The sequence below is a fragment of the Pseudopodoces humilis genome, chromosome 7 (assembly GCF_049639895.1).
Source record: "Pseudopodoces humilis isolate 2021_Gansu_Grassland_sample_001 chromosome 7, ASM4963989v1, whole genome shotgun sequence".
NCBI lineage: Eukaryota > Metazoa > Chordata > Aves > Passeriformes > Paridae > Pseudopodoces > Pseudopodoces humilis.
The window spans coordinates 5,580,439-5,603,665 of record NC_142206.1 but is presented as its reverse complement, the minus strand read 5'-3'; the positions used below and the strand labels follow the sequence as shown (position 1 = coordinate 5,603,665).

Here is a 23,227-nt window from a genome sequence, read left to right as displayed (position 1 = left end):
ACAAAAGTCAACAGCATAGTATTAAATTTTAAACTTTTTAAAATGTGTGTAGTAGGTTTGTTCCAGGGAGCAAGAATCCTTTTCCTTCTTTAACTTTGGCTTAATATTCTTAAGGTCTGACCCTATAAAATCTTTCATTAAAATTAATTTTCTGTCCATGAGGAAATCTAGTTTTCTACAGACAGTGGTGAACAAACACCTCAGGAACAGGCTCTATTTTCAATCCAAATAGCTTCATCATTAATTAAATATCTAAAAAGTAGTTTATTTCTGGAAAATCAGCCTATAAATCAGAAAAGAAAGCTTAGGAACTCTATTAGTTGGCATCTGGCTCTGCATAACATTGGTTCTGGCATGTTTTTAGTGAAAAAAATGCACACTCTCTCACAAAAATTTCAACATCACTCTGCTCTCCTGCCATATTTTTCTAAAATAGGTATTTATGGAAGAAATCTACTCAAAGAGCAGAAGAAACGTTTGGTACAATGCATGGGAGCAGGTAACAGTTCATTTATTCACATAATAAGTGAATAAAGAAAAATCAGGTCACATTCAAAATGTTAAGTAATTAAAAATGCTACTTACTTCAGCTTCACAAAACAGGCGACGCTGCAAGTCATCTAGTCATTACCATTATAAAATATATCATTATAGTAATTTATACTTATTTTTAAAATAAAATCAACTAATTTAATGCCTTATAGCTGTGACTATCAATTAATTCAAAATTTTGTATTCTGCGGATGATTAGCAATAGGGCAAAATCAAATTAGCTCTAGGGTTTAATAGGCTGTGTAAATAACATCAGAGGTTGGGGTTTTTTAAAATAATTTCTGTAGAAATGTGTCTGAGGATCTTTTAGTCTTACTACCCGTTTTCCCCCTTGGTACAACTGTAAAAATGACCAAGACGGGTCATAGGTTACTGTGCTTGCTGATCCAAATACACAATGCGTTAGCTGTCATAATTAGAAAAACACAATTTAGGAGCCCAATTGTGTAATTCCTTCTTTACTTTGCAACTTTTTGTGGCGGAGTCCCTCACACAGACCGGGCTCCAATGTTACCAGATTCCCTTTTTGTCATTAAAAACACTCACCTAACTGGAATATAGTAAAAAAAAATAATTAAATACGCATCAAAATATTCCATCAGCTGAGCTAGTCGGGTATTATCAATTTAGATTAACCCGTTGCTTTCCCACGAAATGGGGGAAATCTGCACATTTTAATGAGTTTATTTGGAAACCTGTTGGCGATTTTGAGATGCCTTGAGGGGAGGCGCCGCCTGAGGGAGCCGTGCTCCAAAGCCCAGGGAGCACCCAGGTAAATCTCCTCGATTCACCACTGGGATTGCGTACACACAGACACCCAGTGCTGCCTTTCGGTGTTCCATAGATGTATATATATGTAATATATATATATATACACTTTGGGGTTGGTGGGTGATGTGTATCCGACCGAGCAGCAGTGAGCCCGCCCTCCGACCGCCCCGGGGGCGGGCCCGCTCCGAGCACGTCCGGGTCGGGCGCTGCCGTGAGGGGAAGTGCGCGCGGCGGCCCCGGCCCGGCGAGCGGCGGCTCCGGCAGCGCTGTCGCCAAGATGTCGCGGGGCTCCATCGAGATCCCTCTCCGGGACACCGACGAGGCGAGTCGGGGAAGGGCAGGGAGGCGGCGGGGAGGGGCAGAGAGGGCGATCCGTGCCGGGGAGCGGGCGGTCGCCGCTGCTGCCCGTGCTTGTGCCGGGCGCGAGTGTCGCTCGCAGCCCCCGTGCCGGGGTCGCAGGTGTGGGTCCGGCCACATTCTCGCCGCGCTCTGGTGTGTCAGGGCTTTTTGGTGTTCTTCAAGCAGCCCATAGGCACAGGCAGGGCAGAGGACCCACTCTAAAGTTATTTCGCCGTGGAAATAAGAACTTATTTAACTTTTCTTTATTTAAAGTACACTGTCGCTAGCCAAGGTTAGAAAGATTCAGAAGTATGTGGAAATTTACAGCGTATAACAGAGTTTGACGTTAAATCATTCCATTGCAGATACTAAATTAATAGTGTAGCTAAGTAGGTAAATTAAAACTAAGGAACATAATGCTTACAGGTTGAAGAATATTCTCTGTGACCACCTGTATCCCTCCTCTTCTATATACACACGCATACATATATGCATACATGTATACATATATACGTTAACACACAGACATTCATATATGCGCAAAAATATATACAGAAACAAATTTCTAGGTGGCTGCCATTGAGGTTTTAAGTCTTACAAGTTTACTTTGTTCTACAGAGTTTACATGTTCAGGGGCTTTTTCTTCTGTGACAGAAATTTCTGTTGGAGCTGTCAACATGAATTGTGATCTTGGTGCTGCTCTTCAGGCTAGGTCTACTTGGATCCCAAAGTTCTGAATTAATCACTAGGGAATGCAGTAAAATGCCCTTCCACTCACCCCTGCTCTTTTTTTACTTCCATTTTTATTTGCTGTGTTGGTAATACCTATTTCTCATTCATAACTATTTTAGTTGATGGATGAGGGCCATTATCTGTCAAACAGGAGGTACTATGCAAGACAAAACTAAAATGAGCAAAAGTTAAGCAGAAATATTTTTGCTGGTAGTCTAAAGTCTTGTATAGTCGAAACTATAAGCCTTTATTAAGTGGATTGCTCTAATTCAGCCTACAGAGGAGTCCCAGCATTGGTAATCAAGGTGCAACAACTGCACTTCTTTCTTGCCGTAAAATTAACTTGTAATGCAGGTGACTAATTATTAAAGGCAAGATGGCTGAGTAAGGTGAACTAACAAGCAGTTAAATTGTGTTCCAAATATCCCATCTGGGGTGTACCTGCTCCTTTTTCCTCATTTTATAATGTCAGAAGATTAGATCAACATGGGAGACTAGTACTCACAAAACAATGCCTGAATGATGAAAAGTTCTTGATGTCATTTTTTGGTCACATCTACAGTTGTGAATGTTCAGAAATTTAGCTGGTTCAATAATGTCTTAAGGGCATAAAGACGACTTTACAAAATTTCAGGAATCTAAGTCTTAGGTATTGATTTTCTGACACTGGATGACTTGGAAGATTTTGTCTCTGAGCTAGATCTCTGTATTACCTGTAGGAAAAGTTTTAGCAAGTCAGCAATGTGCAGTCAAGTTGATTATTAGCTGATTCTGAGCATGAAATCCATAGTGAAAGAAGCTGAATTAGGTTCTCTGCTTATTCTCCCTCACTTGTATCCCAAACATTGGTTTGTCTTTTCTCTAAAGAGAGACCACTGGTTTTATCTTGTACAGAATGCAATGTATTATCTCTCCTTTCTTCATCCATGACCTTGTTAAAACACAAATAATTATTTATGTTTTGTGCTCTGACAGGTCCAGTTTCTTTTGAGCTCAATGATAGATGATGTTTTTAATGCTTTGTGAAAAGATGATCTGTGTTGTTTGGTCCTAGGTTATCGAGCTTGACTTCGATCAGTTGCCTGAGGGTGATGAAGTTATAAGTATACTGAAACAGGAACACACCCAGCTGCACATATGGATTGCTCTAGCGGTCAGTATAGATACAAAATGTGTATTTAAATACTGTATTCACATAATCAAATCATAATTTCCATACTCTTATGACCAGTGATAACTGAGTTCTGAACAGGAACTTTATGGGGGTCATTCAGTCATTGATTCTAGGCCAGATGTTTCTGATTGACATATGCATATTAGGATTTTAATTTCATCTCTTTTTCCTGAAACAATGCTTTTTGAGGGTTGCTCTCTATGGGTTTTTTCCCCCTCAATCTATAGTTTTCCTGGTTTGTGCCTTTGATTACGTGCCTCATAAAAAAGGAGTGGGCAGTCTCTATACTGTGTAAAGAATGGTTAAATGTCAAATTGTCAAAGAAGTTCAGAGGAAGACCAATGTATTATTCACTTATAAATAGCTCAAAAACTTGTGTTTTAAGGTGGGGAGGCACTGGCACAGTTTGCCTTTATAGGTTGTGGATACCCCATCCCTGGAAGTGTTCAAGGGCAGGTTGGATGGGACTTTGAGCAACCTGGCCTGGTGGAAAGAGTCCCTGCCCATGGCAGGGGGGTTGAAACGAGATTATCTTCAAAGTCCCTTCCATCCCTGGCCATTCAATGATTCTAGGATAGAAAAATATTTGGCATTATCAGAACACCTTTTTCTGATGATGCCTACATTTATTTCTGCTTTATTTCTACATCCTGGAAAAAGAGTCTTATGTGATATCTAAAGCATCAGCTTGACATGTCGTGTGCTCACTGGGGTGGCGTTGTCTGTTAAAACTGTGTTTTGTAGCTGGAGTACTACAAGCAAGGCAAAACAGAAGACTTTGTGAAGCTGCTGGAGGCTGCCCGCATCGATGGCAACCTGGACTACAGAGACCACGAGAAAGATCAGATGACATGTCTGGACACTTTGGCAGCCTACTATGTCCAGCAGGCTCGGAAGGAGAAGAACAAAGACAACAAGAAGGAGCTCATCACCCAGGCCACCCTGCTGTACACTATGGCTGATAAAATCATCATGTACGATCAGGTAAAACCAATACCTGATCAAAAAAACATTTTTGTAAATTAATGATTGTAAAGAAAACAAGTATTGATTCACTAGAAGGAAGATAGAAGCTGCTCAGGCTTTAAAGTCACATCTAAGCAAAACTTGTATCTAAAATGTGTGTGGTGCCACCAGGAATAATTCACTCTAGCTTGGCACGCCTGATAGAGCTACTTCAGTCAACTCTAGAGGTTGTGAAGGAAGGATTGGTATTCTCTTGCTTGACAAATGCAAGAGAAATAATTTAATTGTAAAAAGCATTATAAGGCAGTTAATCTTTCACATAGTCCAAACTTCATATTTTACAAAGATAAATGTATTGCAAATTCTTTTCCTTGTCTAGAATCACTTGTTGGGAAGAGCCTGCTTTTGCCTGCTTGAAGGTGATAAGATGGACCAAGCTGATGCACAGTTCCACTTCGTGCTCAACCAGTCTCCAAATAATATTCCTGCCCTACTTGGTACGAGTTTATGGATATTTTTAAGAACCTGGTCTCTCTGGTTGAGTTTTAGAAAGAATTACATGCTTCAGAGGGTGTGTGTAGAGAGAATGTGATCAAGACACACATAGCAGAGACTAATTCAAATCTGTGAAGTACACATAGGTGGAAGAGCTAGGAAGAATGCAGTGCTAACTGGCATCTTCTGAGACCCATGGACATACATCCAGTTCAGCTATTTATGCTTCCCTGATGGTGGCAGTGAAGTTGGACACTCTGTTAAGGGTGAAGTTACCACTAGTGAGGGGTCAACAGACTGTAACACTTGTAATTTAAGTTGTTCACTAGTCTTAGTACATGTCTTTCCTCTGGACCAGTATGGAATTAAGTTTCTGCAGAAAAATATGAAAATGTAAATTTAATGTGTTTTCATGCTTTTTTCATATACTTGATATCATCAAGTGCAATAAAAGTCTGAATTTTCTGTTAGATTTTAACTGTAACTTTTGAAAATGGGCACAGCACAGGTTAACCAAATAATGCTTGGAGCTTCTGGTTTATAATTTTGGTTTTATTCCTGGTATGTTCTAACAGGTAAGGCATGCATTTCTTTTAACAAGAAGGATTATAGAGGAGCCCTTGCCTACTACAAGAAAGCACTGCGTACCAATCCAGGCTGCCCAGGTGAGACAGAAAGTACTTGCTACTGGAGGTATTTGCTCTGCTTGTGAACTAACTCAGGTCTTCCTAATTCAAATTCAGAGGGCATTTTTGAGGTCTGTATCTGTAAAAGAACCCCAGCTCTCCTTATAGAGGGATTTAGGCATTCATTGACTTGACCTAGTTCTTAAATGTTAGAGAAGGAAGTTGTGTTTAGGAAAATACTACTATTTTTTATAAAGCATTACCCTTTCAAGAGGTATTGGAAAATGAGAATTGCATGTAAGAGAAGTTAAAGTTGTATGGGGAGGGAGGGAATTATTCAAGACTCTTGCAGAATTTCTTTCTCTGAAAGCTCGTGGAATAAGGCTTCAGAAATGACATAACAATAATGAAACAAGATATGAAAAGCAAAATTCTACTTATATAGTGCATGATGTGAGTTTTTCTGGTCTTGTATTTTTTTTTAATGCAAAAAATCTGGGAAAGTGGTTTTTAATGGCTGTAAAAGTGATACATGGGATTAGATACATTAATTCAAGGTATTTACATTAGGATCATAAATACTTTAAAGTCTCTTGAGAGATGTGATAGGCTTTGCCATAACCTGTCTGAGAAAAGGTTTATTGCAAAGTTGATGTGTGTTCTGTGGTCTGCTTTACCCTAAGAATGATTGCTACAAAAGCCTTACTTTACAACAAATGTCTTTCCTTTGCTCCCCTTTTTCTAACAGACACAGGTTTGAAACTGCTGTTTATAAAGTCTCTGTACTCTTAGATCACAAGCAGTCTGAAAGGGCAATATGATGTGAATTTTCTGTATTAGTCCATCTGTACTTGGTCATGGAAGTTAGAGGATGATAAACAGCATGTGAATCAGTTGATCATTTGAGAAGTGCCAGCTAACTTGTTTATTCATCTGTGTTTTCTGAAGACCTGCTAGTTTGGGGTGAACTTAACTTGCCTAAGAAACATCCAACCCTTCCATCTGGCAATTTTTTAATGCTTTTCTCTATTATTTTTAATACATTCCCATAAAAGTAATTTTTTATTTGTTTGGCATTGGAGTCTGTGGGAGATAGATCAGTGTTCTGCGGTTTATGAAGAAATAAAATCTTACTAATATATTCAAGTTCATTTTGAGGTCAGCCAGATATGGGCTGCTGCCTTGAAAAACAGCAAATTGTTAGATGGCTTTACAGGCTTTAAGGAACTGTGAAAAATTCTACTTTCACTCCAGGTTGTGAAAAAAAAAGGCATAAAGTTGAAACTTTGGGATTCTGACATGTTGTTCTCTAGCCGAGGTTCGGTTGGGAATGGGCCACTGCTTTGTGAAACTGAACAAGCTGGAAAAAGCTCGCTTGGCCTTCAGCAGGGCTCTGGAGCTGAATTCCAAGTGTGTTGGGGCCTTGGTTGGACTGGCTGTTCTGGAACTCAATAATAAGGAGGTGAGTCTGACTTAGCAGGAATCCATGCTCAATTTACTTTCTTTTGTCTAAAAAAAAGCAAATTTTTTATGTTTTCAAAGATAGTCCTGTTTTAAAATGGGTAATAACTTTTATGGTTGAATAATTTTAGGTCTGTGCTGCTGTTGAATGAATTATAGATAGGTGCTTGTGATGTGAGCAGCTTTCTTCTGTTGTTAAAAAAGTTCAATTCTGTTATCTATAGAAGAGTTAAGTGCAGAAAAACAGTGCTAAGTTAACTGTTTCATTCAAAATAATAAAAATCCTTGATGAGATATGTGAAGGAAGGTCAAGGTAAAAGACATATTCCCAGGAGGTTAGAACAAATTTTTTAGAAGTTTAGGAGTTGAGAACAAATGTTCATACAAGTTTCAAAGTTACATTCAGGTGTGCATGCTGCGTGGTAAACCAAAGAGTAGGCAAGAAGAGATTGTAACTGAGCTGATAAAAGCACAAATAAATGGTGATCCACCTTTCTAGGTATTGTATCGCTAGAAAAATACATGCAAATATAGCTTAGGATCATAATTTCCTTAGCATGGATTAACCATCATAGATATTATCACTGGGTGATGAGACCCTTAAGTGTTTTTTAAAAAATAAATATTGTTGCATAATTGTAGCTAAAATTTAATATGCTGCTTTCTATACCTCCCTAGAAAGATCTTTTGTTAGCACAGAATGTCTGAGAATTTCTTCGTTTACTACTTGGTGGGAGAAAAGAAAAACCTGTTAATACTTCCATGAAAAAAACTAAAAAAAAAAAATAAATATAGTGGGCATAAAAGGTTTTTCTCATAAAACTACGGAGAGACCCAAAAATACTTAAAAGTCAAATTTTAATAAATTCCACAAATGAGAAATCGATGATACTTGGTATATTTCTCTTTCTTTCCCTGAAGATCTTTTGACTGAAGTCAAGGGATGAGCCAACTCACCTGAAGATTCAAAAAGCTGTGATTAAAAGCTGAGCTGCTCAAAGATGTTTTGTGTTCTTTCTAAGAAATACATCATCTGTGCTTTACCTCAAACTGTTCTCACAACTTTGTAGTAAAAGTTAGTGTAACACTGAAGAGTTAACAGAGGGAAGGGAGAACACTCTGGGGAAAAAGATTCTCTCTGAGTATCAAAATAATTGGTATATTTTTTGTGCTTAGGTATTTCTAATGTTTCTTCCTCCTAGAAGATGTTACGATGTCAGATCAGGGTTGAGATCACACTGTGCTCTCATTCACGTCTGTCTGATCTGCTTTTCTTAAATGAAAGCACTTAGAGCTTTGGGACCTCTACCCATCTATTGGATTTGATTGAAGTTGCACATGAGACTCAAGTTATTGGAGAACTTGGACAAATGCACAGTGTGATGATAAACCACATTTGCCTTTGAAAATGAAGGCAGGAATGATTCAATATCTCCTTATCTAGGTGTATTGTTATGCTAGGTTTGGAAAGATTGCACCTGTTCAAACTGAAATTGATTTTTTAGGTGCTTTCGTGTTATGTTTTAACCTCTTAAAACCTAATCTGTTCAATAAGACAGCTTTCTGCTCATCATAATTAAAAAGTAAAGCACAGCAGTTAAACGATTTATTGATAGCATTTTTGGTGTTTCTGTTCAGAAATAAGTCCAGATTAAGCTGACATGCTTGTGATACAGTTTTCATGGTTGTCCTAAATAAAAAGCAATTATTTTATCAGTTGTGGATTTGAACTTGTAGGTAAGTCACATTTTTACCCGTAGGAAGCTTTCTTAAGGTGTAAAGTTTCTTTAGAAAAGAGTAAGTTGATGCAATGATATTCCTATGTAAACACCTCAAACTTGTACTGACTTTAAAACGAGATCTAAAGTTGTTGTTTAGAATTTGAACATTTCTACTGTTGAATGATTGAGTAAAACATTGAAACCTAAACAAAACAGGCACTGGGGACACTGAACAGTAAAAGGAACAGAAGGAAGGCTTTCAGGTTGTGAGGGTGACATGTCAAAGGACATCAAGACTAAGTCTTTTGGATTTTTTTGCTTTTTTTTTCCCTAGAAAGTCCTGCTCTGCTCTCTTCCATCCCTGTTTGATAGCTTCATTTCCCATTTCCTGTATGCTGCAGGAAGAAAGACTGGTAGCTGAATTTACTTTTTTTTGTGAGCTCAGTATGGTGTTGTCAGAAATCCTGAGCAGCCTAGACTGAAAAATAGTTTTAAAGATGGTGATAAGATACAGACATTGAGGTGCTGCTGATACCTGTCAATGTTTCATTTAGGCTGATTCCATCAAGAATGGTGTTCAACTCCTCTCTAGGGCTTACACAATTGATCCCAGTAATCCAATGGTGTTGAATCACTTGGCTAATCACTTCTTTTTCAAGAAGGTAAGAGATCACTGAAATTTTACAGTTAAATGCTTGATAACCTCTGAATTCTGGTGTTAGATTCAAACACATTTAATCAGGCATCTAATATCTGTTAATCTGGATGAACGGATGTGAGGTTTTTGGCCTGAATTTTATGTAAACCTTTCTCAAGGAAACCAAGAAAAGGTACACTTACTTAAATCAAAATCAACCCTGAAGGGGTTTTGATGTTTGGGATTGGTTTTTTTGGTTGGTTGGGGTTTCTGTTGGTTTGTTTTTTCACCTCCTCACTCTTACATACTTTAAAACACGAAATAGAGAAAAGAATAGTAATGGCTAAAACTAAATCTGTTATTACTTAGTCAGTGCTTTGTTATATTTTCCAGTGATGTTTAAATCATGAAATCACTTGACCATAAATAAAGTGAAGACTTCCAAATGTAATTTTTTTTTTTTTTAATCAGGACTATGGTAAAGTACAACACTTGGCTCTTCATGCTTTCCATAACACAGAAGTGGAAGCGATGCAGGCAGAGAGCTGTTACCAGCTGGCGAGGTCTTTTCATGTGCAGGTAGGGCAGTTTTTAAAGTCCCCTTTGAGCTTTTTAAAAAGTCTCTGTTTAAAAGTTTGTGCAAAGGTTGCCTTTAAAAACACTGACTGTTCTCCATTTAATTCCTTTTAATTAGGAAGATTATGATCAAGCTTTCCAGTATTATTACCAGGCCACTCAGTTTGCCTCATCTTCTTTCGTACTTCCATTTTTTGGATTGGGTCAAATGTACATTTATCGAGGGGACAAAGAGAATGCTTCACAATGCTTTGAAAAAGTCTTGAAAGCCTATCCTAACAATTATGAGACAATGAAAATCCTTGGATCTCTTTATGCAGCTTCAGAAGACCAGGAGAAACGGGATATTGCAAAGGTGAGCTTTCGTTCTGCCAGCACTATGTGTTTACATGCAAGAGTAGAACTTGGAAATCGGACTTGAAATCAGATTGTTCCTTAAGCAGGACGAAACTCAGGGTTAGGTGGCTGTAGATCTGGAATATGTCATATGGCCTGTCATGAGGGATCTTCCTGTCTGTGAAGAGTCACAACTTCTGGACAGAACTGAGACTACACTGATCTCTAGGTAAAGCACATCCATGAATTTAGAGAAGCCCCAGCCTCATGTTTCTATTTAGTACATAAAAAGGGCAGAATTCTTTGCACACACACACACATATATATCTATATATATATATACACACACAATTCTCTGAAGATGGGAAGTTAGCTCAGGGTTTCCTGAAGACAGCAAATCAGGTGGTGATTTCCAGAAAGCAGCTGGCTTGGCTTGGCTTGTCTGGAAGGACACTAATGCTTCTTTTTTTTAAATGAAAGGTATTTTAAATCTGATGTTTGGTAGATAAATGCAAGAAATGTTAGACTTTTCTCTAGCTTTTCATGTTGGTATAATAGCCTTTGCTTCTCTAAGACTTGAAGCAGGTGTTCTGTTCTACAGAAGAATAGTAAAATGAAGGAAGGAAACTAATGGAGATTTATTACTGTGGAGATGTTCAGGATCTTTGCTTCTGCAGTATGGTATATCTTTCTAATGTTAAGGTTAATGCATTCATTCTTTCTTTTATTTCCATTTTTTAAAATAGTCTGTGTGTCTTTGAAGTGGCATAATTACCTTCTGCTGTTTTTCAGGGGCACTTAAAGAAAGTCACGGAACAATATCCTGATGATGTAGAGGCATGGATTGAGCTAGCCCAAATTCTAGAACAGACTGATATACAGGTATTATTAATACACACTTGGTGAATTATGTGTGTGCTTTTCATAAGAGCATGTAGAGATCTTTCTCTTCTTTCTTTCATCTACTTTCTGTTTCTTTCCAAAGGGTGCTCTGTCAGCCTATGGAACAGCCACACGCATTCTGCAGGAGAAAGTACAGGCTGATGTCCCTCCAGAGATCTTGAATAATGTGGGTGCCCTGCACTTCAGGCTGGGAAACCTGGGAGAAGCAAAGGTATGCAGTTACTCACAGTCTGAATGGTGTTCCTTGATCACACGGAAGCTTTTCTTTGAGGATATTCTGGAGTGCTTCATTCCTCTTTCTGTACTTCAGAAATACTTCTTGGCGTCACTGGATCGTGCGAAAGCAGAGGCTGAGCATGATGAGCATTACTACAATGCCATCTCTGTGACAACATCCTACAACCTTGCCAGGCTCTACGAGGCCATGTGTGAATTTCATGAAGCGGAAAAGCTCTATAAAAACATTTTGAGAGAACATCCGAATTATGTTGATTGTAAGAAACATTTGATATTTCAGTTCTACAGTCGTCCTTAGAATACTAAAAATCTTCTGGTTGACAGTGTCTTCTGCTCTCCTTATGTCTGTCTTCCCTTGTTTTCACAGTAGTTTTGGGGCTGACCAAGCTGCAGCACACTTGATGCCCCATCTGTAGCCTTTTCCCTGCTTGTTTTCCACTGTCACCTGCAATACCCTTCCCAAAGCTTGTGGAGATGGGAGAGCTATTTAAAGAGGAGGGAGGAGAATTATGTAACTGATGGATCCTTATTTTTTTGTGGTTTTTCAGTTGTCTTTAACTTATGAAGCCAATTTAACACATTTACAATACTTTAGCTATTCAAAACTTGCAGTTTTTGTATGGCCATCATGGGTGCAAGTTCCTCTTCACATCATATTTCTTGTGAATAGAACATGAAAGATGTCTCAGTGTTTGCTGTCCTTAGCTGATTGAAAGATTGCTCTTGAAATTCATGCATGGACAATATTTTCTTTGTTCAAGATGACTTTAACCTGTTCCCTGATTTTTATTTTATTTCCTAATTTTATTTTCAGGCTACTTGCGCTTGGGAGCTATGGCCAGGGATAAAGGCAATTTTTATGAGGCTTCTGATTGGTTTAAAGAAGCACTACAAATAAATCAGGTTTGTAACCCTATAAGTGTTTAACATTGAAACACTCTAAATAATAAGTTAACTTGAAGTTTAATTTTCCTCTTTTTGTGTTTTTATTTTGTTTTTTCACATAAACTAGGGGAAGAAGAGAGAGCTGCCAGATCTGCTCTCTGTGTTTTGTTTGGGGTTGTTTTGAATATGGAATTACATTTAAGAAGAGTAACACTTTATACTTGGATAAGAACCCTTGCAAAGGAAAAGAGTGCTTTTGTAACTTAGAGTGAATTTTCATTTAGGATCATCCAGATGCCTGGTCTCTGATTGGCAATCTTCATTTGGCTAAACAAGAGTGGGGTCCAGGACAGAAGAAATTTGAAAGAATATTGAAGCAGCCCTCCACACAAAATGATACTTATTCCATGCTGGCTCTTGGCAACGTCTGGTTGCAGACTCTCCATCAACCCACAAGAGACAGAGAAAAGGTAACGGGCATCTCTCTGCCCTGTGTCTGGGTTTGTTGGTTTATTTTTTTGTATGTTGTTAGCTATTCAGAGCCCCTTTTTGATGTCTGTTTGGCATCTTCTAGTTCATAAAACCTCTGGATAGATCTTTTAATACCTCACTGTAGAAGTGAGTGATGAATTGGGGCATTTCTTTCTGCAGGAGAAACGTCACCAAGACCGCGCTTTAGCCATCTACAAGCAAGTCCTCAGAAATGACCCAAAGAATTTGTATGCTGCTAATGGCATAGGTGAATATCAGACTCTAGTTTTCCTTCAGAGGTGATCATATTTTTAAATTTCATGCTTTAATAGAAAGTTGTTTTTCTAGGGCCCAAGCACTGTAGATTGGAGCCCAGAAAATGGAAGCTATGTCAGTTTTTGAAGGGGCACTTTATTGAGGCAGTATTGAATTTTCTGTGGTAGGAGTGCACAGTGCATAAACCTGGAAGCTCACACTGTCCATATTCCTCTCCCCTCAGGAGCTGTCTTGGCACATAAAGGATATTTCCGTGAAGCTCGTGATGTTTTTGCCCAAGTGAGAGAGGCCACAGCAGATATCAGCGATGTGTGGCTGAATTTGGCACATATCTACGTAGAGCAGAAACAGTACATCAGTGCTGTGCAGATGGTAACATCTCCACATTGAACTACCTCCTGTCCTGGCTTAGATCACTTCTAGATGTCTCCCTGTTTTAAGGGCAGCAGGGAAAGTTTCTGAGCAGTGTTGTAACAAATCCTATTTCTAACAAGCCCTTAGCTCTCAAATCTAGATTTAGTAACAGTAACTTAGATTTAGTAACATACTACCAAATGTGAGCCAGGGGTAACGAAGTACCTAACAACTTTTACACTTTTTTTGGTACCAGGGTTAGAATTTTGGTTGTGGAATAAATTACTAGTCAGAAGGGTTTCAATCAGTGTAGTTACTGTATGTGATTTACATTCAGATGTTTCCAAAGTGAATAAATACAATTTGTTGCTGATGTTTTCTTTTAAATAGCAACAATTCCTATTTTTGTTCTTGTAAATGACCACATGAATACTTTAAGAGTTGTCTTAAAAGATGACTGGGCTGTAATTTCACACACCACAGTTAAAATCACAAAATAATTAATGTTGGAAGAAATCTATTCAGGTCAGATAGTTTGACCTGACCTACTCAAGCAAGTGAACGTTCAAGTATCAACTTATTCTGAGTAAATTGACTTAATTCATCAACTAACTGATGAAAAGCATACAAATAAGCTTGAAAACACAGCATATGTTGAACAGGACAGAAATTAAGAACAGACTTGTGTCATTTGAGTCCTTGTTGAGGCTCAAAAACTCTTCATTCAGAGCTATTCTGAAGCTTTTTGTGATGCTTTATAAAGAAATGTTACTGGGCCTTTCTTACATGATCAGGAGCTCAGTAGTCACTGTCCTCCAGTGAACTATTGTTAGCAAGATTTGGCAATACAGTCACGTTCAGTCTGTTGTGCTTGAATGGGGTCTGCTGTTCTTTTAGCATTTTGTCTATTTTTATCGACAAAATTGAATTGAAGTGGGGAAGTGGGTATCACTGTCACCTATCAGTGTAGGAGAAAAATATATTTTACTCATTTGCTAAGTTATTTAAGAAAAGTTGTTATTAGAAATGTGTGTATTTACTGAAGTATTTTATTGTTCCCTGGGTTCTGCTATGCAGTCACAGTGTGAATACATGATATTGGACTCAAAGGGAGACAAATTGAATTTACTAGCCCAGCTTACTGCAGCCACAGTAATTATCCTACTGAGTTCTCTACCCTAAAGCATACAAATCTGAGCAGGCTTGAGCTAAACATAAACTCTCTGATGCTGAAGGTGAGTGAAAACTGGGTGCTCACAACACAGTGAGATCCAAGAGTAACAACCTCAGGTGTTACAGTTGAGGGCAGTTTTTCTGTACTTGAGCTGCAAATAAAACTTACTTTGTATTCCTTCCTATTTTGGAGGCTTAGAGAGGGTGAAGGGTTCCTTGAGAAAAGAGTATGTCAAACAGAAGGTGCTTTTTACTGAAAATTGCAAAGTTTGGTATCTTTTAAGCCTTTAATTCTAGACCCACAAAAGTTACAGTAACAAGTCATCTTTTACACTTTAGAGAAACTGATATCCCTTGGCATGGCGAGGTTCCTCAGCTGGGTGGACAGAACAAATTTGATGTTAAGTTATCTGAATTTCTTTTTTTTTTTTTTCCCTTTAACTAAATAATCAGATATATGGAATTACTATATTAGATATATTTCAATTGGTAAAATATCTGATATGAATAAAGAAAATAGATTATTTCCTACCCCCATACTGTGGAGAATATTTGTTGCAGTAAATGGTACTTTAAAGAGTATTTTTTTTTTTTAATTAAGACCTACAGAGCCTTCTGGGCTGCAGCCAGCTTCTAGAAAAAAAAGCAGGTACTTGCAGTGGAATAGGAGAGAGAATGTTCTGATCAGTGAAAAGGAGGCACCCATGTAGCATAACACACTTCTTTAAAAAAACAAAAGGCATATTAGCAGTAATACTTTTTAGGACTAGAAACTTGCTGGACTAGAAACTTAGCTAACCAAAATAACAAACCACTGTCACCTCTTACTTTGATTTTTTTTTTTTCTTTTATTTCAGTATGAAAACTGCCTCAGAAAGTTCTATAAGCATCAAAACACTGAAGTGTTGTTATATTTGGCCCGGGCACTGTTTAAATGTGGCAAATTACAGGAATGCAAACAAACTTTGTTAAAGGTATGGATCTAGAACATCATAGATCATAGAATAAAATTGCTGTTAGTTGATGTGTGTTTGTGTTTCTCTAAGTTTGGTGGTCAAGGATTGGAATCATGGTGTTTATTCTCTGTATGTCATTTCTGTATCATGTTTAGCTTATCTTAAAAACTTGGTTTTTTTCCAGGCCAGGCATGTGGCTCCAAGTGATACAGTCCTCATGTTTAATGTGGCATTAGTGCTGCAAAGACTTGCTACCTCTGTCCTGAAAGATGAAAAAAGCAATCTGAAGGAAGTTCTTAATGCTGTGAAAGAACTGGAGCTTGCCCACAGGTAAAGATTATTTGTTTCTAATCTTTATAATCTATTTTGTTGTCCCCTTTCTGTATACTTGCAGTATTGACTACAAATCTGGTTAGAAGAGCAATCATCTTCTACAAAGCACTGTGTAATTCTAGAGTTTCTAGTAGGAAAACAAAACATTGAGCCCAACAGAAGTGTGTGTTCAGATTTTATTTCAGAACTGGTTTTGTTTGACCAGGTACCACTATGTGTTTCTCAGAGTTTTGTTACTGCTGTGACCAAGATGTCCTTCCTCCCAGGAATGCACAGTTGAAAAGATGTTGACAATTATTCTACAACATGAATACTATTTTATGACTTCTTTCAAAGCAAACTAGAAGGCTTAAAAGCCAATCTGTTTATCTTACATAAGCATAATTAATGACTGGCAGTCCCTTAAAACTAATCTCACTCTCCTTTTGGCAAGTAAAGCCCAAGTACTGTCACAGTTAAAGAACAGAAGCAGTTTCTCAAGTTCATTTGAGATATTTTAATTCTGTTTAAAAAACAATAATATAAAATTTTGTGCAGGCACCAATGTGATTAATCTGATCCAGTTGTCACCATCCTTGAACAGCTTTCAACCATTTATCCTGCTCCTAGGTGTAGCTGGTGCATGATTTGTGCATTCCTAGCTCTGCTGTTATATTGAAGATAGAAGTTCTGACTTAAATTTAATGAGAAGCTTGTTATTTGTTGTCTTGAAGAAATTGCATTAATTTATTTTTGCCTATTAACTAACATTTTTCAAAAATACTCGCCGTAGTCCAGACTCAAGCAAGGAATTATTATACTTATATACCCAAGAATTTGAGTCTAGCACAAGAACACTTCATTCCAAATGTGTCTGAGGGCATATAGGAAGAAACTGTGGCAATCTTGAAAGCTAGAAGTAATTTTCTTTTAAATTGGAGAAACTTTTGAAAGCACTGATCATCACAGCTTACTGATCTACTTGGAAGTTCGTTGTATTCTCAAGGACCTGTCCACTAGGTCAAGAAGGCTGTTCTGAAAGGATTTTTGAAAAATAAGTTTTCCTTCCTTCTCATATGCTGAATTCAAACATGTAATCTGTGACAGATAAGGAATCAGTCTGTTGGGGTCAGCAATGTACTTCGTGGTAGGAGCCAGCAAATAAAATCTCAGAACTCTCTTTAGAACTTTTCCTCTCCAGAGTGGTTTTAGAATGCTTTAAATTTGGAGAACTCTGAATTTACTTTTTATCTGCTAAAAGGTGCTGTATTAAAAGGTGTTGGCACAGAGGAAATTGGTGAGATTTCCTCATCTGTTGAGTTTTACAGGTTTGTAATTCAGGAGTAAATGCTTTGTTTTAAGGCAAAATTGCAATAAATATGTAAGTAATGCCGTATTTGCTTACTTTGGTTTCTTGTGATTTCTTCCAGGTACTTCAGTTACTTGAGTAAAGTAGGTGATAAGATGAGATTTGACTTGGCACTTGCTGCTACAGAAGCCAGGTAAAAAAAAAACAAAACAACAACAACAAAAAACTACCCATAAACAAATCCTTCATTCAGATTCTAAGTGGAATATTTTTGTTGTGGGTTATATTTTTTTTTGGTATTAAAACTAGATTCCAAAATTTCAACTGTCAGTTTGTTAGAGCAGAAGAAATACAAGTTCAGGGTCGCTACTACTATTTTGTTCTTTTCCTGTGTTTCTGCACATTGTTGTAAGATTTCCATAGCCCCATACAAGTACCATGTGTTGGCCACCCTGCACTGTACCTCTGAATGGGTATCATTGAAGCACTTTGTGCAGAGAAGAAAAGTTCAATTAAAAGAAATGTCATTTTGGCATCACGTAAGAAGGTGGTGAAAGCACTTTGCTTTAATGTTTCATGTGACTTGGACACTTTATGCAACCTTAAGTCTCACACACTGTTGAGCTTTTTAAGCTTGAATTTTGCCCTACCTTTCTGATTAGGTTTGTTAGGCTGTTGTGATTAAATACGAGTTCTTATTAACCATACTTCTGGAGCTCTCCAAATTGGTTGGCACGATTCTTTTTATGTTCATGTGTGGGTTTTTTGTATATGAATTGGCTGAGTTTGAAGTGTAAAGAAATATGTTTTCAAATGATACATTGGAAGATAAATTAGCTTACTAAAAATGCTTTAATTTACTCAAAAATCTGCACTGCTCTTCTTTGCGCTATTTCAAGTAGCTGTTTTTTTACTTCACTGGGGATATGAATGTTATGTTGTGATGCACGCACCTTATAAAAGCATTTCTCTTTGTGTTTGCCACCTTACCTTACCTAAGAACCTTGGATTTTGCAGGCAATGCTCCGACTTACTGAGCCAGGCCCAGTATCACGTGGCTCGGGCACGCAAGCAGGATGAGGAGGAGAGGGAGCTGCGTGCCAAGCAGGAGCAGGAGAAGGAGCTGCTTCGCCAGAAACTGCTTAAAGAACAGGTTTTATTCCACTAAATTCTGTATGCAATAGCATTTTATAAGTGTACACATTGACAGTATGTGTGCCCCTGCTGGTCTGGGGTGGTACCCAGTAGCTGTTTTTCTTAGTCATAGTAAGTTCTAGCTGAAAATATTACAGCTAACAGTTGATGCTCTTTCTTCCCCATAGCCTCAGAAATACTTAATTGTATAATGAAATAAGATAGATGTGCCAGAAGTTCTGCCACCAGATTTTTGTCTATTCTACTGTGAGCTTTTTTGTAGAAAACTTCTTGTACAAAAAACTTTTTTTTGCCATGTGCACCTTCAGCGGTGACACAGCGCATCAAAAAGCAATTTTCCAGTCTCCTGACAGCAAATAATTTCTGTGCTTGGTATTATAATCACCACAGTGGTGCAAAAACAGTGGTAATGGATTGCTGTCTTGGTGTTTCAGGAAGAGAAGCGTCTGAGAGAAAAAGAAGAGCAGAAGAAACTTCTGGAACAAAGGGCTCAATATGTGGAGAAGACCAAGAATATTCTGATGTTCACTGGTGAAGTAGAAGGATCAAAGGAGAAAAAACGTGGTGGCGGTGGAGGCAGGGTAGAACAGCATTTTTTAATCTCTTTTTTTGGTTTGGTTTTGTTTTTTTTTTTCCTTTTAAACCTCCTTAGTTTTCTCCTTTTGATATATGGTCTCTTGCAGGAGCATGGGCTTTTAATTTCAAGCTCCTAGGCTATCCTGAGTAAAATTGCACAGGTTTAATACTAAAACATCAAGACTGGAATCTAATACTTAAAAGTTGTGAGCATGGTGGCATCACTAAAATGCATTCAGTTGTTAATATAACAGATTATTTTATTATGTGCCTATTCAGAGCCAGTTTCTAAATCATACCCATCTTGTGTCAACTTTGCCATAGTCTCTAGAAGTCTGTATTGTCACCTCTTCCAGAACATGTTCAGCTGAATTTCTATTTTGAAATGTTTCCTGGTAGCTTTGTAACTGGGATGTGAATAATAGGTTGTGTTGTCTGTGTTTCTTACAGCGTTCCAAAAAAGGAGCAGGGGAGTTTGATGAGTTTGTCAACGATGACAGTGATGAAGATCTGCCCATCTCTAGAAAGAAAAAGAAGAGGAAGGGCAGTGGCAGTGAACAGGATGGGGAAGAAGAGGAGGGTGAGAGAAAGAAGAAGAAGAGGAGGAGGTAGCTGACATTTTAATTAATTTATTATTATTCCATGTTAATTTAACATTAGACTCCCCTGAGCTTTTAAGTAATTTCTCTGCAGTCTTTTCTAACAGTTTAAAAACAAACTCTTACCAAGAGGTCACATGGTTATTTTTTACTTAAGACATTACACATTATGAGACTTAAACAACCACTGCAAAAGAAGTAGGAGTAACACTTGATGAACTGGACATTTCTTGAGACTGGTATTTTTGTATGGTTTTTGCAATATTATGCTTTATGTCATATAAAATGTGTTTCTTCTGTTCAAGACCTCAGAAGGCAGAAGAGGGTAGTGATGATGAAGAACACGAAAACGGCCCGCGGCCTAAAAAGCGGCGTCCACCCAAAGCAGAGAAGAAGAAGGCTGTAAGTTAAACCCTGAATAACTGCATCACTCTCTAAATATGCATTTGGAGCTCAGCATTACCCTGGTCAAGAGAGATTTATTAGTGTTGAAAATTACAGCAAAACCCCTTGAAGCCAACTGGCCTTAGAGCTTATTTTTATCCTCCTCTCCTGTTGCTATTGCTGCTTCAAGGATGAAGAGGATATTTCCAAAGCCACCTAGAATTAAGTGATAGTAAATGGAAAATTTTTTGAAAGCATGTCTGGTTTTCTGAATGTGTTTGTTCATTTGGGCTCTGTGCCACATGAACAAGCAGCCCTTTGTTTTCCCCCTATACAGCCCAAACCAGAACGTCTGCCTCCTTCAATGAAAGGAAAGATCAAATCAAAAGCCATCATTTCATCAAGTGATGATTCTTCTGATGAGGACAAACTCAAAATTGCTGATGATGGGTAAGAACCTTAATTAACTTTGTGTGAACTTAGGGTTTCGATGCATGCCTTCAAGAGAAAATGCAGTGTTAATGAGATAATATAAAGGTAATGAGAAGTTTTTCATTGTACTCACAGCATCCCTTCCCAGTACAAATTAATTCCACTCATTCTTCTAACACTAGCATTACCCAAATCCTGGTGTCTTGCTTTATCAACTAAAGGGATCACCTTTTAATACCATCTTTCCCCTCTGCTTTTCCCCACAGGCACACGAGAAACAGCAACAGTGATTCTGAGGAAGGGGAGCAGCAGCACAGCAAACGCATTGTTTCCGACAGCGACTCCGATAACAGGAACAAGTCTGGCAGCGAGGCAGGCAGTCCCCGCAGGTCCAGCGCCCGCGCATCCGAGGAGGAGTCTGACAGTGACAGGTCCCCGAGGAAGAGGCGGCGCTCGGAGTCGGAGCAGTCGGACAATGAGTCCGTGCAGTCGGGGAGGAGCCGCGGCTCCGGCGGCTCCGAGAACGAATCGCGCCCAGCTTCGCGCAGCGCCGAGTCCGACAGAGACTCCGAGAGAGGCTCTGACCACGAGGGCTCTGCCAGAGCTTCTGGGAACGAGTCTGAACCAGAGGCATCCAATGATGAGGGCTCTGAAGGGGGCTCAGATGACAGCGATTAGAGTGGAGTTACAGACCGTATTTTAAAAACCTTCATGTAAATATATCTCAGTTACAGGGGAAATAGAATTTTTATATTTCAAAACTGTGATTTAAAAACCTTAATGTTTTAGCAAACTGTTGTGAGATCTTCTTGTGATTCTTTCTATTAGTTTCTAATGGATGTTTCTCTAAGTTGGCTTACGGTGTATTTTTAATTTGAAACCACTGTAGGCTTGCAGAATCTCTGTCCTGTAGTCAGCACACCGAGGACAGACTGCATGTAAAAACTATGGAACATTAAATCTCCTTAGGTGCTTCAGTGTGGCTAAAACTTTGTTCTGTGATTATACAAGCATAGATGGATCTTAAAATCCTGCCAGATGGGACAAAGAGCTGTGGATATTTCTCTTTTTCCTCACTTGGAGTAAAGGTCAGTAGGGAGGTTTTACTTACTTTCTACTAAGGAATAAATGTGCCACAATGCAACTCTTTTATGTTTTCAAGAGTTTGTTCTTTTGCTTCTGTTTTTGTGTTAAATGAGTTGAAAATATGCAGATCTTAGAGAAATTTTATAAACTAGTGATGCAGATGTAGATGGAATATTTAAATTGGCTGGAGAAGACATTTGGGAGAACTCTGTATTACTTGAGAAAGGTAAAGCTGCAAGTGTCACAATAAAATGTTCTTGCTTATTTGCTTGGAATGATTTATTTTACTCTTTAGAAGATATAAGCGGAATACCTGAAAAGGTTGAATTTGACAATGGAATCTCTTTGGAGGAGGTGGTCCTAACTATTGTAAGTACATGGCTTTGGGAACTAAGTCCTTTCACATAATGTATTCAGGAATAACAGTGAAAAATTGCTGTGCTCTAGACTAAATCTGATTTCTCTCTGTGATTCTAAAAAAAATCAGTATTTTGTGCCAGTCCAAGGAAATATTTTTTTTTTTCATTGGTCATTAAGTCCTGCGTCAAGCATTTGCTAAGTGAAGATTCTGTAGGTCTGGATCATGGTATTGCTACCAGTTCTAATAGACTGTGTGGCCTAAGTGTGTTGCCTTGTTTGTGAGAGGCCTGGATTGTCACTGCTGAGAGTTCCCTTGAAGCACTACGTGAAAGTGAAGTTTCCCATGCTGCTATTTCTGGTTTTCTGTGAGCGTGAGCTGTTCTCGTTGTGGATGGGTTTGTTCATGTGTTTATGGGCTGTTGGTAACCATAGCAGACAGCAGAACACTCATGATGTCTCTGTGGCTCCATTTGGTATCAAGTTTCTATCTGTGGCCTTACCTAAAATTTAGCATCAGAGTAGCAGAACAACCCTCATGTTTGTTGGGTCAGAGCAAAGCTGAGTCATGACCCAGAACCACAGGGAAGGAGTGGATAGCTGAGGTGGGAATGCTTGATGTCACATGGCTTCATTTACGAGGCTGTGGAGATCCGTGAGGAGATTGGTGCAAGTAAGGAGAACTGATACATGCAAGGTGAAACAAATGGAGTAGGGACAGCAGTGGCAGGTGTGAGAGTAGCCAGCTTTTAGCAACAGGAAGGAAAAAGATGTCCAGCACTTACTATGGGATCTTGGAGACTTTTCTCTGCCTCAAATACATCTCTGCTCTCATAGCTTTCTCTATCATATTACTAATTCTGTTTTCCTTGTAAAAAGTCTGAAGATTTTGTTTGATGCTGTATGTATAGAAAATACATTTTTGTTGGCTAAAGCTAGCTCTAGATGAAGAAGTGCTGAGTGTGTCTTCAGATCTAACATCCAGCTGGAGAGAAATGCTTTCAGTAAGTGTGAAATAGCAGGGGTTTTCAGACATCTCTTGTGTGAGAGGTATTTTTTGTGCTCTCCACAGAAAGGGGTTGTGTAAGAAGAGGTTATGACTTAATACAGCTTGAGCTGTGTGATGTACAAGAGGCCAATCACCAGGGTCAGAAAGGGAACACAGGATGCTTTTGCTTCGCTATTCCTCTGCTTTCATGGAGTAAAAGAGGAATCAAAAAACAGAAGTCAGATTTTCTTTTTTCTTGCCTTTGAGGAGGAGAGTTAATGCAGTTAATGGGAGGCTTAAGGTTATATAAAAAGTCATGTGTTGCTGTAGTCTGAGAGAAAGCTGTGTTTTAGCTTAATTCATATTTTCTAATGCTTGTTTTTTGAAA

General features: G+C 38.4%; 1 protein-coding gene across 1 annotated transcript; it reads left to right on the top strand.

Annotated features, from left to right (window-relative positions):
- The first annotated feature begins 1,542 nt into the window (after positions 1-1,542).
- Positions 1,543-21,758, top strand: CTR9 (CTR9 component of Paf1/RNA polymerase II complex). The gene is made up of 25 exons (XM_005529035.3): positions 1,543-1,645; positions 3,449-3,547; positions 4,313-4,552; positions 4,914-5,031; positions 5,605-5,694; positions 6,969-7,117; positions 9,392-9,499; positions 9,946-10,053; positions 10,169-10,405; positions 11,179-11,268; positions 11,372-11,500; positions 11,600-11,783; positions 12,341-12,429; positions 12,696-12,881; positions 13,063-13,150; positions 13,382-13,530; positions 15,543-15,659; positions 15,826-15,971; positions 17,384-17,455; positions 18,280-18,415; positions 18,852-18,998; positions 19,444-19,601; positions 19,898-19,994; positions 20,314-20,426; positions 20,675-21,758. Exons 1-25 carry the CDS (start codon positions 1,601-1,603, stop codon positions 21,084-21,086), a joined length of 3,507 nt encoding a protein of 1,168 aa, XP_005529092.1. The 5' UTR covers positions 1,543-1,600; the 3' UTR covers positions 21,087-21,758.
- The last annotated feature ends 1,469 nt before the right edge of the window (positions 21,759-23,227 follow it).

Bases quoted from the DNA above. Each gene is read 5' to 3' on its own strand.
- CTR9 (XM_005529035.3), top strand. From the start codon at position 1,601: ATGTCGCGGGGCTCCATCGAGATCCCTCTCCGGGACACCGACGAG. The intron at 5,695-6,968 runs GTGAGACAGAAA...GTTGTTCTCTAG, and splicing joins TACCAATCCAGGCTGCCCAG to CCGAGGTTCGGTTGGGAATG. The intron at 13,151-13,381 runs GTGAATATCAGA...CTCTCCCCTCAG, and splicing joins GTATGCTGCTAATGGCATAG to GAGCTGTCTTGGCACATAAA.